The sequence below is a fragment of the Leptopilina boulardi genome, unplaced genomic scaffold (assembly GCF_019393585.1).
Source record: "Leptopilina boulardi isolate dan_hultmark-lab unplaced genomic scaffold, ZJU_Lbou_2.1 LbouV2_38, whole genome shotgun sequence".
NCBI lineage: Eukaryota > Metazoa > Arthropoda > Insecta > Hymenoptera > Figitidae > Leptopilina > Leptopilina boulardi.
Genome location: NW_026137951.1, coordinates 774,573 through 790,115, shown reverse-complemented (window position 1 = coordinate 790,115; position 15,543 = coordinate 774,573). Strand labels below are relative to the sequence as shown.

The following is a 15,543-nucleotide window of genomic DNA, read 5'->3' as shown; positions in this document are numbered from 1 at the left end:
AACTTAAATTCAATTATATGTTGTAACTGTGAGACAAAATTCGTTTATGGAAATTGTGTTGTTAAAAAAGATTGTCGAGAATTGTGATTCTCGACAACTCTCAACATTCATTTTTTTGATTAAATCATATAAAGTATAATTATATAAATAGCAAATGAGTGATTATTAATTTATTAAACACGAATTATTTTCACTTTGAAAAATATATCAAACATTTCTTTTAATGTTTCAATTATAAATTTTATTCAGTGATACCGATTTTAAGACAGAAAATATATATATATATTGCATTGAATTTATTATTACTGTTCTATATCAAAATGTGGAATTAAAAATTCATAAATTTTTTTTAACAGCAAAAAAAAAATTTTAAGAAAAAACTAAATTCATCTGCTATTTTGAATTTATGGAATAATTCCTTTTTTTTTGTAATAATTTATATTTATTAAAATTCAGAAACGTCTTTGGAATAAATTTCAAAAAATTTGATGAACGAACTTACTTAACTACGTCTAAAAATATTTGCCATGCATTTTATTTTTAAAGTTAGAATAAAATTCTCTCATTCTAAAGAAGAATAATTTAAGTTTGTTTTTAAATTATTAAATATCAAAAATTTTTGGCTTCTTGATAATATTTCCCATGAATTTTATTTTAAAGCTAAGAATAAAATTGAATGGAAAATATTATCGCCAAGATATTCTTAAATCAAGAGTTTCTATGTATATCATTCAAAAGTTGAATTTTCCACTTTTTGCGAGCTTATTCCCAAGAGTTAGTCAATATTTATGACTGAATGTCAGTCAATATTTGCCTCTGAAACCTTATCCAATATGTTTTCACAAGAAAATCGTTCAATATTAACAAAAAAAAATGATCAATTTTTATAAGAAAATCAGTAAATATTTGAAAGAGAAAAAAAATGTTATTCCTTATAATCGAAGGTGGGATTTTTCAGTTATTGCGTGTAGAAGATTGTTATTTACGGTCAGACTTTTATATTAAATTGAGAGATAGATATGAATTCGAAGAAGTTGAATCGATTAGAAAAAAAAGAGTAGTAGAAAAAAAAGTACTAGAAAAAGGAAGTTTATGGGATTTTCGAAAGATTGCATCCATATTAGGAAGCACGTAGAGGAATGTTGAGGCAAGAGTAGAATCAAGATGAGAGGTGGGGTTAGAAACCCACTCGACAGAGGAATTTTTCAAGATATCGAAAAACACTTTAGATCCCATATTGTGGAGAGAGAGAGAGAGAGAGATGACTGAAACGAGAAAAAGAGGGGAGGTCACCGTTGATATTTCATTTCTATTGACTTCCCCTTGCGGTTCCAAGCTACTCTCCTTGGCCCCGTTCCATCGTTCCTGCCACTCAGCTATGAATACATAATTGAGATCTAACCCCACCCCGCAAAAAGAAAATCCCCTTTACATACATATATATATATATCGCGAGTATTTCTTGAATCCCTCTTTTTTACAAGTTCCTTTTTTTTATTTACTTGTATACATCACAAAACAGATTTTTGACAATATTCTCGTGACAAATCATTTTATTTATTTATTTAAAATCATTTATTTATTTATTTAATAATAAATGAAATAAAAATTTTATTTTATAAATAATTGCACACTGAAAAAAAAATTATTTAATTCAAATAATCGGTTACTTTACTATTATCAAATAAATATTATTACCCAAGTAAATATTTATAATAGTCTAATAGGCGGTTATTTGAATCAAATAAAAATTTTTTTTTGCAATTTTTTATTATTTAAAGCAAAAATTATATATGTGTACACTTAATAAAAAGTAAAGAAAAAACAATTATTTTCGATTGTTATTATAGAAAATAGCAAAAAAATATTTTTTAAAAAAAAAAATTCCAAAATAAGAGAGAATTTTTAAATCAACAATTTGTCGTTACTTTTATAATAGAGAATATTTTAGAGGCACTTTATATTCTGCAATATTTACGTCAATTACCAAAGCAATAATGGACGATATAAACTACAAAAAAAAAAATTGTATACTAAAAAGCACGTGCCAAAAAAAAAAATTACTACTTTTTATTTGACGTGAAAATTATTTTTAAATTTCCATATTAAAAAACATGAAAAAAAAATTCTTGCTTTCTTTGTTATTAAATAATTTCTCTATTTTGATAATTGTATTTAATTAATTCATTATTTCTATAATGATTTCAACAAGTTTATAGAAGTTGGGGTGAATAAAAAACAAAATTGTAATTGACCATTCAGAAAAGAATTTTAGAGTAAAATTCATTATAGTCGACGATATCTTTTCTGTAATTGCTAAAAGCTAAGTATGATCGGAACGTTAATCAGTTTAATGGGAGAGCACGTTAACAGTAATTCTGTGTAAGAGGCGTTGATGCCATTGTAGCACTTAGCAGTTGTTCCATGGTAGGATATCTAGCTCAGCATGTCGGTCGATGTATGTAGGTGGAATGCTTGCTTACTTGGTTGCTTACTTGCTGCCTGCCTGCACACTTGCTTGCCGAACTCTCGCTTCTCATAGTGAACAGGGGTTATATATATATATATAGTATATATAAATGCATGTACGTCTAGACGGAAACAAGGGATGCGTTTATCCTTTGAAATACTGTTTACAGCATCATATGTACCATAAACTACTTCTTAACTTTTTTCATAAATATTTCGTCCAAGTTAATATTATATTCAATGTCTAAATTCAAATTCTACACGGAAAAAAAATTTTAATAATAGCGATAAGTTTTACTGAAACAACGATATATTTCACTAAAACAACTAAAGTTTTCGCTATTCTAGAGAAACATATCGCTGTTTTAGATAAATTTTTTTTCCTAGTAGTTAGAGATAGTTTCAGTCAGACGGTGGTTTTAATTCGTGTTATTTTTGTAGCAGTAGTAAAATACAATTATAGGCAGTAGTAAAAGTCGTTTTTAGTCAGACGGTATCAATTTTTTTTGATATTTTAGTGTCAGTAGGGAAGGTATGTTGCAGTCAGACGACGGGTTTAATTCAAGTCATTTTTGTAGCAGCAGTAAAATACAATTGCAGTCAGTAGTCAGTTATTCGTAGTAAATGTAAGTTTTAATGATAGAAGTTTTAATTTTTGCAAAAATTTCGTTTCAGTAGTAAAAGGACGATTGAGTCAGACAAATCTGTATTTTCTGAAAAAATCGATATCAGTAGTTAAAGACAGTTTTAGTCAGTCAAAATTTGTCCAAAGTTTCAGTGATATCAAATCTTTTCTGGTAAATATACTTGTAATTTTAGAATAAGTAGTAAAACACAGTTTTAGTCAGACAATTTTTTTTCAATTGCATAAAAATTTTGTTATCCGTAAATGTAATTTATATATATCTTTTGTTTCAGTAGGGGAAGAAAGTTATAGTTATAGGCATAATTTTTTTAAATTCTGTTTCTTTCGCAGTAGTAAAAGTAAGTTTCAGTCAGACTTTTGAATTATTTTTTCCCCATTAGTATATGAGAATAAATAATGTCTAATATCTACAAAAATTAAAACACAATAGATTCCTTCGTATAAAAATTAAGTCTACAAAAAAAAAATTCAGTTTCGTTTTTTTTTTTTGCAAAGATTTTTTCTTGATAAGTCAGTTATTTTTTTTGAAACTAAAAATGGAAAAAAAGTAACTCGATTGTCATGAAATTGAAATAGAATTTAGAAATCAAAAAAGAAGTTGTATTGTTCTTGGAACGTGTATAGTAGCGAAGCAATGTTGCCTTTTACACGTACCAAGTCTATCCTTGGTGTATTCTTGACATGTCACAGGCAGGCAGGCAGTGCGGACGGTAATAAATTCTCCGCAGATGGAAGAACGGCCTGTTGCAGAGTCTATGTTTACTTGTGGGCCTTTTATTGCACTATCGTTTATATTTCACTGTGAATGACACTCGCAGACTACTAAACTCTTACTCTCTTTCTTTCTCTCTCTCTCTTTATCTCCTGAGAATTGTGCCTTTGTCTTTTAAGTTGCCTTAAAAATTATATCAACCCGAAGACATTTTTATGAAATAATTATTAGCAATGAAAAAAAATTTTTCTATTTATTTTTTGTATATCCCAGGTGAAAAAATTAACGTTACTAACGTTACTAATGTTACTAACATTACTAATGTTACTAAAGTTCGTACCTATAAAAAAATTAAGAGTTTCTAAAATATATTTTCACAGAAACTTTGACACTACTTTCCCATTACCACTTTCACTTCCACTTAAACTTTTTATAATTTTCATTCCCATTTCCACTTATACTTTTTCTAATTCTCATTCGCACTTCCATTCTCACTTCTACTCTTTCTAATTCTCATTCCCACTTCACTTCCACTTTTTCTAATTTTCATTCCCATTCCTATTTCCACTTCCAGTTTTTTATATTCATTGCCACTACCACTTTTTCTAATTCTCATTCCCACTTTCACATTTCACATTCACATTTCACTTTCACTTTCCCACAATGGAAGTGCGAATGAGAATTAGAAAAAGTGGATGTGGTAATGTAAATAAAAAAGTGGATGTGAAAATGGGCATGAAAATTATAAAAAGTGGAAGTAAAAATGGGAATGAGAATTAGAAAAAGTGAAAGTGGAAACGGTAATGAAAATAAAAAAGTGGAAGTGATAATAGAAATGAAAATTATAAAAAGTGCGGGTAAGAACATTAAATACTTCCTGATGGTCGATTTTCGACAAGTTTCTGCAAAAATACAATTTAGAAAAATTTTCTTAATTTTTTTTTATAGGTACTAACGTTAGTAACATTAGTAACGTTAGTAATATTAATAACGTTAGTAATGTTAATTTTTCTACCTGGGATTCATTCCTATTATATATTTATATCGTTCGTAAAACTGAATAATAATTATATTATTACACTGAGAAAAAAGGTTTGAGCTGACAACCAAATATTTCATTTAATATATGTGCAACTAAAATTTTTTGGTTGACACAACTAAACTTTAGTTGACATCAACCAAAGTTTGGTTGAGACTACCAAATTCTTTTTCATTTTCTTATTTAGTCGTCTGAAACAAACTTTGGTTGTTGTCAACTAAAGTTTAGTTGTGTCAACCAAAAAATTTTAGTTGCACATATATTCAATGAAATATTTGGTTGTCAGCTCAAACCTTTTTTCTCAGTGATATTTTTATTGACGTATAAATGGAAAAATGATTGGAATCTTTATAATTACAGAAAGATCAAGATATTATTTTGTATTATAATGACATTCCTATCAATTTTTTTTTTATCATCATAATTGAAAAACATTATTTTTCCAAACATTTGCAATTGAACTGGTTTCATTCCGAAAATTGCGAATTTAATTAGAGGTTGCGGCATTTCAAGTTCTCATGGTATTTTTGCAGTAATGAAGGAAATGTGTTTTGCAGAACACGAGTTGAAGTTCTTAATTCATTTTATTTTTCCCTTGATGCAACTATTCTTTCTTTGTATTTTGCCTTATATATATATATATAGCAAAGGATGTTGAAAAAAAGTGATTATGCGTACGTGCAGTAATGACGGTGGAATCGCATGTTTCTTTCTTAAGAGCTTTTTTATGACGCAAGAAGATCGAGAAAGACGTCAGATACTTTGAAATTTTCTTTTTCTAGTTTTTTTTTATATATAACTCTATATATGTATATATATATAGAAAGACTTTTAAAGGAAAAGAAAAGCTCGTTTCTCCACTACCTTTTAAACTGTGACAAATGAACCTGGCGTAGCCAGCCAACTTACCGTTAGGCGGGAACTCGTAGAAGAACGCGGATCTCGGGCTCAGACAACTGGAACAGAGAAAATTACGGTTAAAATATGCTAACAATTAAAGCACCGCTACTGCTTGGTTGGCTCCCTAGTCGCTGGGAGCCAACGATCTCTATTTCTCCCTTTCTCTCTTTCTCTTCTTCCTCCTCAAGTATTTACTTTTTTTTTTTTTTTTAGATTTTTTGCCTCTCTCTCTCCCTCTCTCGATTTACCACTACTAGCCAGAACTTCCGGTCTTGGCACTGTGCTCAGAACTACGATTTCCAGCAAAATACTGTTGCAAAGAGGAAAAACACGAGTCTATTAAACTTATTAACCGGGACGTAGCCGCTTTAATTTGAGATAAATGGATGTACTGGCCTGAGTCAAATGCCACCTGTTTTCTCTACACTATTTCGCAAAAATTAAGGATTTATAACATTCAAAGTTTCAAACTTGGTGTTTTTCTCATTATGTTCACTTTTTATACCCAAGTAAATTTAAATTAGTCCAAAAAAAAAGAAGGACTTATTTAGTTAATTCCAAAAAAATTTTAATTTGATATAATAATAAAACTAATATATTTAATTTTAAATTTTTGCAAATTTAATTCCACAAGATTTAATTTATATAAAAAATTCAAATTTATTTAAATTCAATAAAAATTAGTGGATTCGAGTAAATATTTATTCGGTTTTGAGTAGTTTCCAAAATGGAAAAATATATTTTTTTCTTTCTTCATTATGAACTTTATCGACATAAAATAAGAAGGGAAAAAGCTATGAAATCGTTTCTGTATTTATATATATATAAGACAAAAAAAAAAAAAAACCTACCCCATCAAATTGTCTTACAAAGCAATTCTCGCGCACTGTCTGGGGAGTGATTGACCTAGTCAGCAGAGGAACGATACGGAATCGGTAATAGTTAGCAATAGACTGATAGAGTAGAGAACATATATAGTGAACCGAAATGCTAACCGCATACTAATGAGATCCTTTGACGAAAAGCTAACATCTCAATGGAGAAACTGAGTTACGAGTCCTGCCGCCTACACCGTCAGTAAGAGAAGGCGATTGCTTCGAGTGGTCCTTGTTCAAGAAGCATCGAACTCAATTCCATTGGTATTACTATTACTATGGTTACCGAATAACATCTCTTCTCCCCTCACTCTCTCGTTTAAAGCTATTTACTCATCACAAGCAATGTCAAATGCGTTTCTTTGCAGTTAAATAATTTTCATTCATTTTCTCCTCGTTTCATTCACATTTTTTTTCTAAAAATATATTTTTTTAATCTATTTTTTTTATTGAAAACTATTTTTAGAAAGAAATCTATTTTTCTATTATTACGGGGGTCGTTTACGTAATTTCATTTCCACTTTCATTTTCACATTTATCCTTACCTTCCACTTTCACCATTCCACGTTAACTTTCACCCTTTCTCTTTCTGTTTCTTAATTTACTTCCACATTCAACCTTCTAATTCCACTTTCATTATCTACTTTCACTTTTAACATTATATTTCCACTTTCAACCTTCTAATTCCACTGTCATTATCTACTTTCACTTTTAACATTATATTTTTACATTCAACCTTCTAATTCCACTTTCATTATCTACTTACACTTTCCCCATTTACCTTCCACTTTCAATCTTCTAATTCCACTTTCATTATTTACTTTCACTTTTAACATTATATTTCCACATTCAACCTTCTAATTCTACTTTCATTATCTACTTTCACTTTTAACATTATATTTCCACTTTCAACCTTCTAATTCCACTTTCATTATCTACTTACACTTTCCCCATTTACCTTCCACTTTCAATCTTCTAATTCCACTTTCATTATTTACTTTCACTTTTAACATTATATTTCCACATTCAACCTTCTAATTCTACTTTCATTATCTACTTTCACTTTTAACATTATATTTCCACTTTCAACCTTCTAATTCCACTTTCATTATCTACTTTCACTTTTAACATTATATTTCCACTCTTCACCTTCTAATTCCACTTTCATTATCTACTTTCACTTTTAACATTATATTTCCACTCTTAACCTTCTAATTCCACTTTCATTATCTACTTTCACTTTTACTATTTTACTTACACTTTCACACAGAAAAAACGCTGGTTAAATTTTGTTGCGGGTAATTTTAACTAATGCTAATTCACATAGACGGTGGCGCCCTCAACTAGGATAAAATTTGTTGCAGTTAATTTTTATACCGATTTTGGGGTAAAAATTCTACTTTTTTTTTAGTGTGGCAGTATTCAATTTCTATTTTCACTTTCTACTTTCACTTTTACCATTTACCTTCTACTTTAAATCTTCCAATTACACTTTTACCCTTCTACCTTCATTATCTACTTTCACTTTTACCATTTTACTTCCACATTCACTATTCTACTTTCACTTTCATTTTTGCCATTCCACTTTCGTGAATGTTGAACAGTGAAAGTGGAAGAGGAAGGTTGAAAGTGAAAGGTAAATTGTGAAAGTGGAAGTAAAATGATAAAAATGAAAGTAGATAATAAAGGTGAAAGGGTGTAAGTGTAATTGGAAGATTGAAAGTGGAAGGTAAATGGTGAAAGTGTAAGTGGAATTATAAAAGTAGAAATAGAAAGTGAAAGTGGAAATAGTGAAAGTGAAAGTAGATAATAAAGGTGAAAGGGTGTAAGTGTAATTGGAAGATTGAAAGTGGAAGGTGAATGGTGAAAGTGTAAGTGGAATTATAAAAGTAGAAATAGAAAGTGAAAGTGGAAATAGTGAAAGTGAAAGTAGATAATAAAGGTGAAAGGGTGTAAGTGTAATTGGAAGATTGAAAGTGGAAGGTAAATGGTAAAAGTGTAAGTGGAATTATAAAAGTAGAAATAGAAAGTGAAAGTGGAAATAGAACGGTGAAAGTGGAAGTAAAAGTGAAAGTACATAATAAAAGTGAAATTGGAAGGTTGAAAGTGTAAATAAATTATAAATCTTGAAGAAAAATGGTAAAAGTTAACGTGGAATGGTGAAAGTGAAAGTGGAAGGGTGTAAAACGAAACACCCCCGAAAGTGAATTTTAGTCTATTCTGTTAAAAATCGAAATTTACAGTAAATTAAATTAATTTCCTTATTGCAATCTATAATATATGTGTTAATCTATACATAACATAGAGTGAAATAAGTGATTTCACGCGTAACTTGATATAATTTCCAGCAATAATCTCTTAATTACCATAGTATTTGATGGAGATATATCATTCTATATAGGAAACTGTATACGTTTGTACTACTTGAATTTGAAGCAATATGTGGATATATCTATTCTATTGGGAAGCAATAATTGTGCATGTTTGAATGAACATTGACAGGCACCAATGGAGATGAAACTATTATGAGGGAGGCTCAGGCATTCTACGTATTTGGTTTATTGCATTAACTTGATTAGAACACGATCACGAACGAGACTGACGCTCCTACATAGATTGCAGCTAGTGCAGAATTGTCGAGTTAACATATGTATGTATATAATATGGAGATCAGGAGATTATCATTTTTTTTTTAAATAAAACTGATTTGTAGCTTCATTAATTCGTAGTTTCAATTACTTAGAATTTCAATTATTTTTAGTTTCAATTAACTGAAGATTCAAGTATTTGAAGTTTCAATTATTTGAAGCTTTAATTTTTTGTAGTTTCAATTAACTGCAAATTCAAGTATTTGTATTTTAAATTACTTATAGTTTTAATTATCTTTAGCTTTAATCAATTGTAGTTTCAGTTATTTGTAGTTGCAATTATTTTTCGTTTCTGACCAAATTGTAGTTTCAATTATTTATAGTTTCAATTAATTGCATTTTTCAATTATTTTTAATTTCATTTAATTTATAGCTGCAATTATTTTTAGCTTTAGATCAATAGTGTAGTTTCAATTTTTTTTTTTGTAGTTTCAATTATTTTAACATAATTGTTTAAGTACAAAAAACAAACGACATATTAATTGAAAAATAATTATCAAATTAATTTGCAACGTCAGAAATTGTAATGAATGAAATTTTGTATACCATGTAAAATATAAGACGTGAATGAATAAGGTGTAAATTAATCTTGTCTGGCCATAACGTGACTTGACTACTTAATTCAGTCAACGAACGTGTTCTTGTCTCTATTAAATGGTATATCAGTTTCAATCCTTGTGGACCTGAATGTGATTTAAGATTTAAGCAATATATAATGCTTTTTATTTAACACTGAAATTAGTGGTCATTAATTTTTCAACTAGGTCATTAATTTTACAGAAAATATATACTGTGACGAAAGTAACGAGAAGAAAGAGAGAGAGAGAGAAAAGAGAAAGAGAATGTCTCGTTAAATCGGATAAGTTAAACCAATAAATGAATGTGAATTATTACTGTTCAAAAATGTCGATCGATGGGACATTAATCGATATACGTTTATATACATCATTGGATACGCCATTATGGTTGATATATATATAAATATTATTAGTTGAAATTTCTCATTTGATTAATTTATCGCTCCATTAATTTTCTCTCTTTTTGCTGTATGAAAAATTATTATTTTTATTATATTTTTAATTAACTTATAAATACCCTTTTCCAATTTGTTTTCATTAAACCGATATATCACTTATCAACTAATTAAGTGTCAGAATATTTTACTTGAATGAATAATCGATTTTATACTAATTATATATAAATATTTTACTTTTTTGTTTGTATAATATTTATAAAATTCATCATTATTTTCTCTTTACGTTTATTCTATCTGAATATACATAGATGAAAAAAAGTTTATTATTTATAAAAAAGTGAATGTTTATTTTTTTATTATTTTTTTTATATGTTCCTATTTTTATAAAATAAAAAGTTGTAATAATTGTGTAAAAAAAGTATTTTTTAAAATTAATTTTCAATAAATGTACATCAAAAAAGCATTTCTCAGTCATGCGATTCTCTCTCTCTCTCTCTCTTTCTCTTTCTCTCTTATCTAAAACACGATCTTCACTAAATTTCCAGACATCTCGATGGTTTAATTTACTGAGGAACATTTCGCTGGTTCCGTGGTAACGATGGCAACGATTTTTAGCTGGTGAATTCGTGCTTACTCGACGATAAACCCACCACTTGATTCCGAGAATGGAGAGTTGAGAGATAGAGATACATCGCAAATGGAGGAATTAGAAAAAAAGGACACAAAATCAGAAAAAGTGAAATGAGGAATAAAAAAAAAAATGAAGAGTAGAAAGAGAAAAATTTTCAATTCTTATCATATGGCACTTAATTTCGTATATTTTGTTTTACACCGGAAATAGTTAATTCCTTAGAATGATAATGGAATTTAATAAAGCTCTGTATATGTGCTGTGTGCGCTATTCCTCTGCGACCAAACTTGCGGCACACGTTATTGCGTCTAACACGTCTTCCCTGTTAATTAGCCATTAAATATCAAACAGCCGGCATCGTACACAGATGGTATTTTGGTCTGTTGTGCGAGAAATGGCCAATTACGGATAACAAACCGAGTACGAACCGTGTATACATTCTTTCCATTCAGGCATCGTTAAGTAACTTAATGCTCAAACTGATTATATACACGAAATTAACACAAAATTTTCTCTACAATATCATTTATAAATAGTATATATGAGAAATAATATTTTTCATTAATTTCGATTTTGGTATTACTTTTTTTTTTAAATTTATGATAAATAATTAATTGCAGAAGAATTTTTTTTCAATAAATAAAAAAGTTTGTCTTTGCATTAATTTTGATTTTGTAATTACTTTTTTTTTGGAAATTAATAACAAATTCCTAATTGCAAATAAATGAATTATTTTTGCAATAAAGTAAAATTTGCATAATTTGTACTGTTCATTAAATTGCTTACCTCTGATATGTAGGTTGATGTGCTGCGGTTGTCGAGGTACTATTTTGGGTTGAAAGGGCAAGTTTTTGTTGCCTCTGTTGCAACATCTGACGACCAAAGACCCCATATCCAAAGCCATAGATTTCATCTTCCTCCTTGTCGCTCAGGCAGCTCGAGGGCTATGAACACAGAAATTGACAAAATGTTCCTTTACTTCATTTCTCGTATTTTGCTTACAAAGCATCGCTTTCTCTCTCTCTCTCTGTCCTTTTCTTGTGAATTGTGTGCAATTGATGACTAAGAAAACCCCAAGGGCTATTCCCCATGCGAATAATTCCGATATTACTTTCTTATTTCGATACAGTGCTTTTTCTTTAAAAAAAAAAAAGAAAAAAATTTCCTATATCAATCTTGAAAATTCGTCATATTCAATCATTTTTTTTACAAAGTGTACTTTAAGTCTATCAAAAAATTTACCTTTTTTTTATTTTCAATCGATTAGGAAAAAAGAAAAAATAATACTGACTTGTCTGACTGAAATATTTCTTAACTACTTGTACGAAAATTTGTTTGTCAAAAAAAAATCTGTCTGACTAAAAAATTACTTGTGCTAATTATTTTAAAAAATTGTACAAAATAATTAAAAACTACCTTCTGATTGAAACGTACTTTCACTACTTATTGAAGTAATTAAAAATCATTTTGTCTGAATAAAAATTACTTATATAAAATTTTTGACAAAACGGTACTTTTCTGTTTGACAAAAACAATTCTCTTACTTACTTGTTTAAACAAATAAAAATTGTTGTGCCTAATTGAAAGTTACTTTTGCTACTTCTTATTAAACAATTATAATAATTTGGAATTTTTGTCTGACTGATATATTCCTTATCTACTTATTGCGTGCAAAATTAAAAATGTTTTTCTCTGATTGAAAAATGTTTTTACTGCTTACTTATTAAAAAAAAAAAAATTATACTTCAAAATACTTTTGTTTTATGGAAACATTATACTGATTGCATCAAAATATTTCTGATAGTAAAAAAAAAATTACTGATTCTACTAAAATGTTAGATACGAATTTAAAATTACTTTTCATACTTATTAAGCAGTTAAAAAATTGTCTTACTGAAAAATTCCTTTACTACTTATTATGCAAATTAAAAATGCTATCCCTGATTAAAAATTTTCTATTTTCTATTTAACATTTTCTATTTAAATTAAAATTAAAAAACAAAAATTATAATTTCGAAAGAATTAAATTTTTGCGAATGAATTAATTTAAATGAATAAATTCAATTTTGTGATTGAATAAGTATATATGTAAGAGAGAGATTTTGCACAATTGAAAAGAAATCTTTGCTTGCATCCCGCTCGTCTTACATATATATATAGAGAATGTAAGTACGTCGAGTGCAATCGGAGTGCGAGGAACGGTTATAAATAGTTCGACTCTGTCACTTTGCACTCGACGATTTGAGCGCGCGTGAAGAAAAAGAGAAAGACTCAGCGTCAGAAGCAGAAAACTGGAATTAAAGAATCGCAGGAAGAGGAAGGCAAAGTGAGAGAAAAAGCAGAAAATAAAAAAAAAAAAATTTAACAAGAGGGTTGACTGAGAAAACGGGGGAAGAGTGAGAGGGAGAAAGAGACAGAGAAAAGTAGGGGAGGGGGTAAGGAAAGAGGTATAAAGTCAAAAAAAAAAAAAAAAAGAGAAGAGCGGCTCACCGAGTATTTCCCTGGCACGTAAATGGGCTGTGAATGACTGGTGGTGAGCTGAGTGTTGGGCATTCTCGGTGAGGCATTTGTTTCGCGGCGCCGTAGCTCCTCAAGCGGTTCCAGGACATCGCCGTAATGCGTTCTGAAGAGGTCTGCATACCTTGAAGCAAGTCCCTCCAAGTATCCCCGTTCACCCTCCTGAAACAAAGGTACCAATGATATAGACCGAAATGTCGAAAAGGGTTTTATATATATATACTCGCGGAAATGCTAAATGGAATGTTAAATAATGAGCAAAGTATTCTGCTAACATCAAACAAAATTCATTTTCTTTTATCAGAAAAAAAAGTTTACTAATTTTAATTATTCTTTAAAATAAATAAATTATATATATATTTAAATAATTTTTCAATTATTTATACAACAAGTTTTTGTTGATTAAAAAAAATCAATTTCTTTGGTTTGAAGCAAAATTTCTTTGGATTCCAAGAAATTTATGTTTTAAATTTACAGAATTATTTCTTTGACTTTAGATATATGAAAATTTAAACAAAATAAAATTAATATGCAAAAAAATAAAATTTGTTTAAAACAAACACAAATTATTGTAGCCAAATAAAAAATTTATTTAAACTAAGTAAACATTGTTGGTTTCAAATAAAATTTATTGGATTCAAATAAAATTTGTTTAAAAACAAATAAAATTAGTTTCTCTTAGAGAAAAATATTTTTTTTTTCTCTGCATGTATAGCAACCCAGGTAGATAAATTAACATTACTAACGTTACTAATATTACTAACGTTACTAATATTACTAACGTTACTAATGTTACTAACGTTAGTACCTATAAAAAAATTAAGAAAATGTTTCTAAATTGTATTTTTGCAGAAACTTTGCCTTTCTAATTCTCATTCCCATTTTCACTTCCACTTTTTATAATTTTCATGCCCATTTTCACTTTCACTTTTTTATTTACATTACCACTTTCACTTCCACTTTTTCTAATTCTCATTCGCACTTCCATTCCCACTTCCACTCTTTCTAATCCTCATTTCCACTTTCACTTCCACTTTTTCTAATTTTCATTCCCATTTTCACTTTTTTATTTTCATTACCACTTCCACTTTTTCTAATTTTTATTCCCACTTCCTTTTTTCTAATTTTCATTCCCACTTCTACTCCCATTTTTTCCACTTCTAATTTTCATTAGCTGTTGCCATTTCGACTAAAACTCTTTCTAATTTCTATTTACCTAACCATTTCCACTTTTTTTAATTACCATGGATGGAAATTAGAAAAAGTGAAAGTGATAATGGAAATTTAAAAAATTAGGAATGGAAGTGGGAGTGAAAATATAAAAAAGTTGTAATGAAAATAAAAAAGTGAAAGATAAAATGGGAATGAAAATTGAAACAAGTGGAAATAGGAATGAGAATGAAAATTAGAAAAAGTGGCAGTAGCAATGAATATAAAAAAGTGAAAGTGGAAATGGGAATAAAAATTAGACAAAGTTGAAGTGAAGTGGGAATGAGAATTAGAAAGAGTAGAAGTGAGAATGGAAATGCGAATGAGAATTAGAAAAAGTTTAAGTGGAAGTGAAAGTGGTAATGGGAAAGTAGTGGCAAAGTTTCTGTGAAAATATATTTTAGAAACTCTTAATTTTTTAATAGGTACTAACGTTAGTAACATTAGTAACGTTAGTAACGTTAATTTTTTCACCTGGGAATTTAATTAAAATACATAAATAATTGCATAATAAAATAAAATATATCGTGAATAAATTATTAATTCTAAATAGAACTTTAAAAAAATTACTCTTCTTTTTTCTCAATGTTCTTGAAAAATCATGAATTTTAGAAAAATTGTAACCCTAAAGGACAAATTGGAAAATTTGATCTTCTTTTATTCATACCCTATGTATTTATATCTATAAACATGACCAATATTTGAGACATAAGTGCGATGGTAAAATTGTCTTATTTCGAAAGAATGTCTTTTAAAATTTCACGTTTACTATATATATATATACACACTAAAAAGTTAGCCGTTTATTGTTTTTATCAGAAATCTAATAATACTCTGTCACTATAAATTTTTTCCCAAAACATTGCAGAAATGTTACCAAAAAGAAAAAAAAGAAAAAAAAAACTTTACTCGCCTCCTTCA

The 15,543-nt window shown here is 28.5% G+C and overlaps 1 protein-coding gene across 4 annotated transcripts in view; it reads right to left on the bottom strand.

Annotated features, from left to right (window-relative positions):
- Positions 1-15,543, bottom strand: part of LOC127288222 (SAM and SH3 domain-containing protein 1-like) — a 315,893-nt gene that overhangs the window by 56,547 nt on the left and 243,803 nt on the right. For all 4 annotated transcript variants that reach the window (XM_051315559.1, XM_051315560.1, XM_051315561.1 and 1 more), the window contains exons 2-4: positions 13,387-13,575; positions 11,683-11,840; positions 5,776-5,822 (exon numbers count right to left, since the gene is read on the bottom strand). In XM_051315559.1, coding sequence (XP_051171516.1) covers positions 5,776-5,822; positions 11,683-11,840; positions 13,387-13,575 — 394 coding nt within the window. The remainder of the gene's footprint in view (positions 1-5,775; positions 5,823-11,682; positions 11,841-13,386; positions 13,576-15,543) is intronic.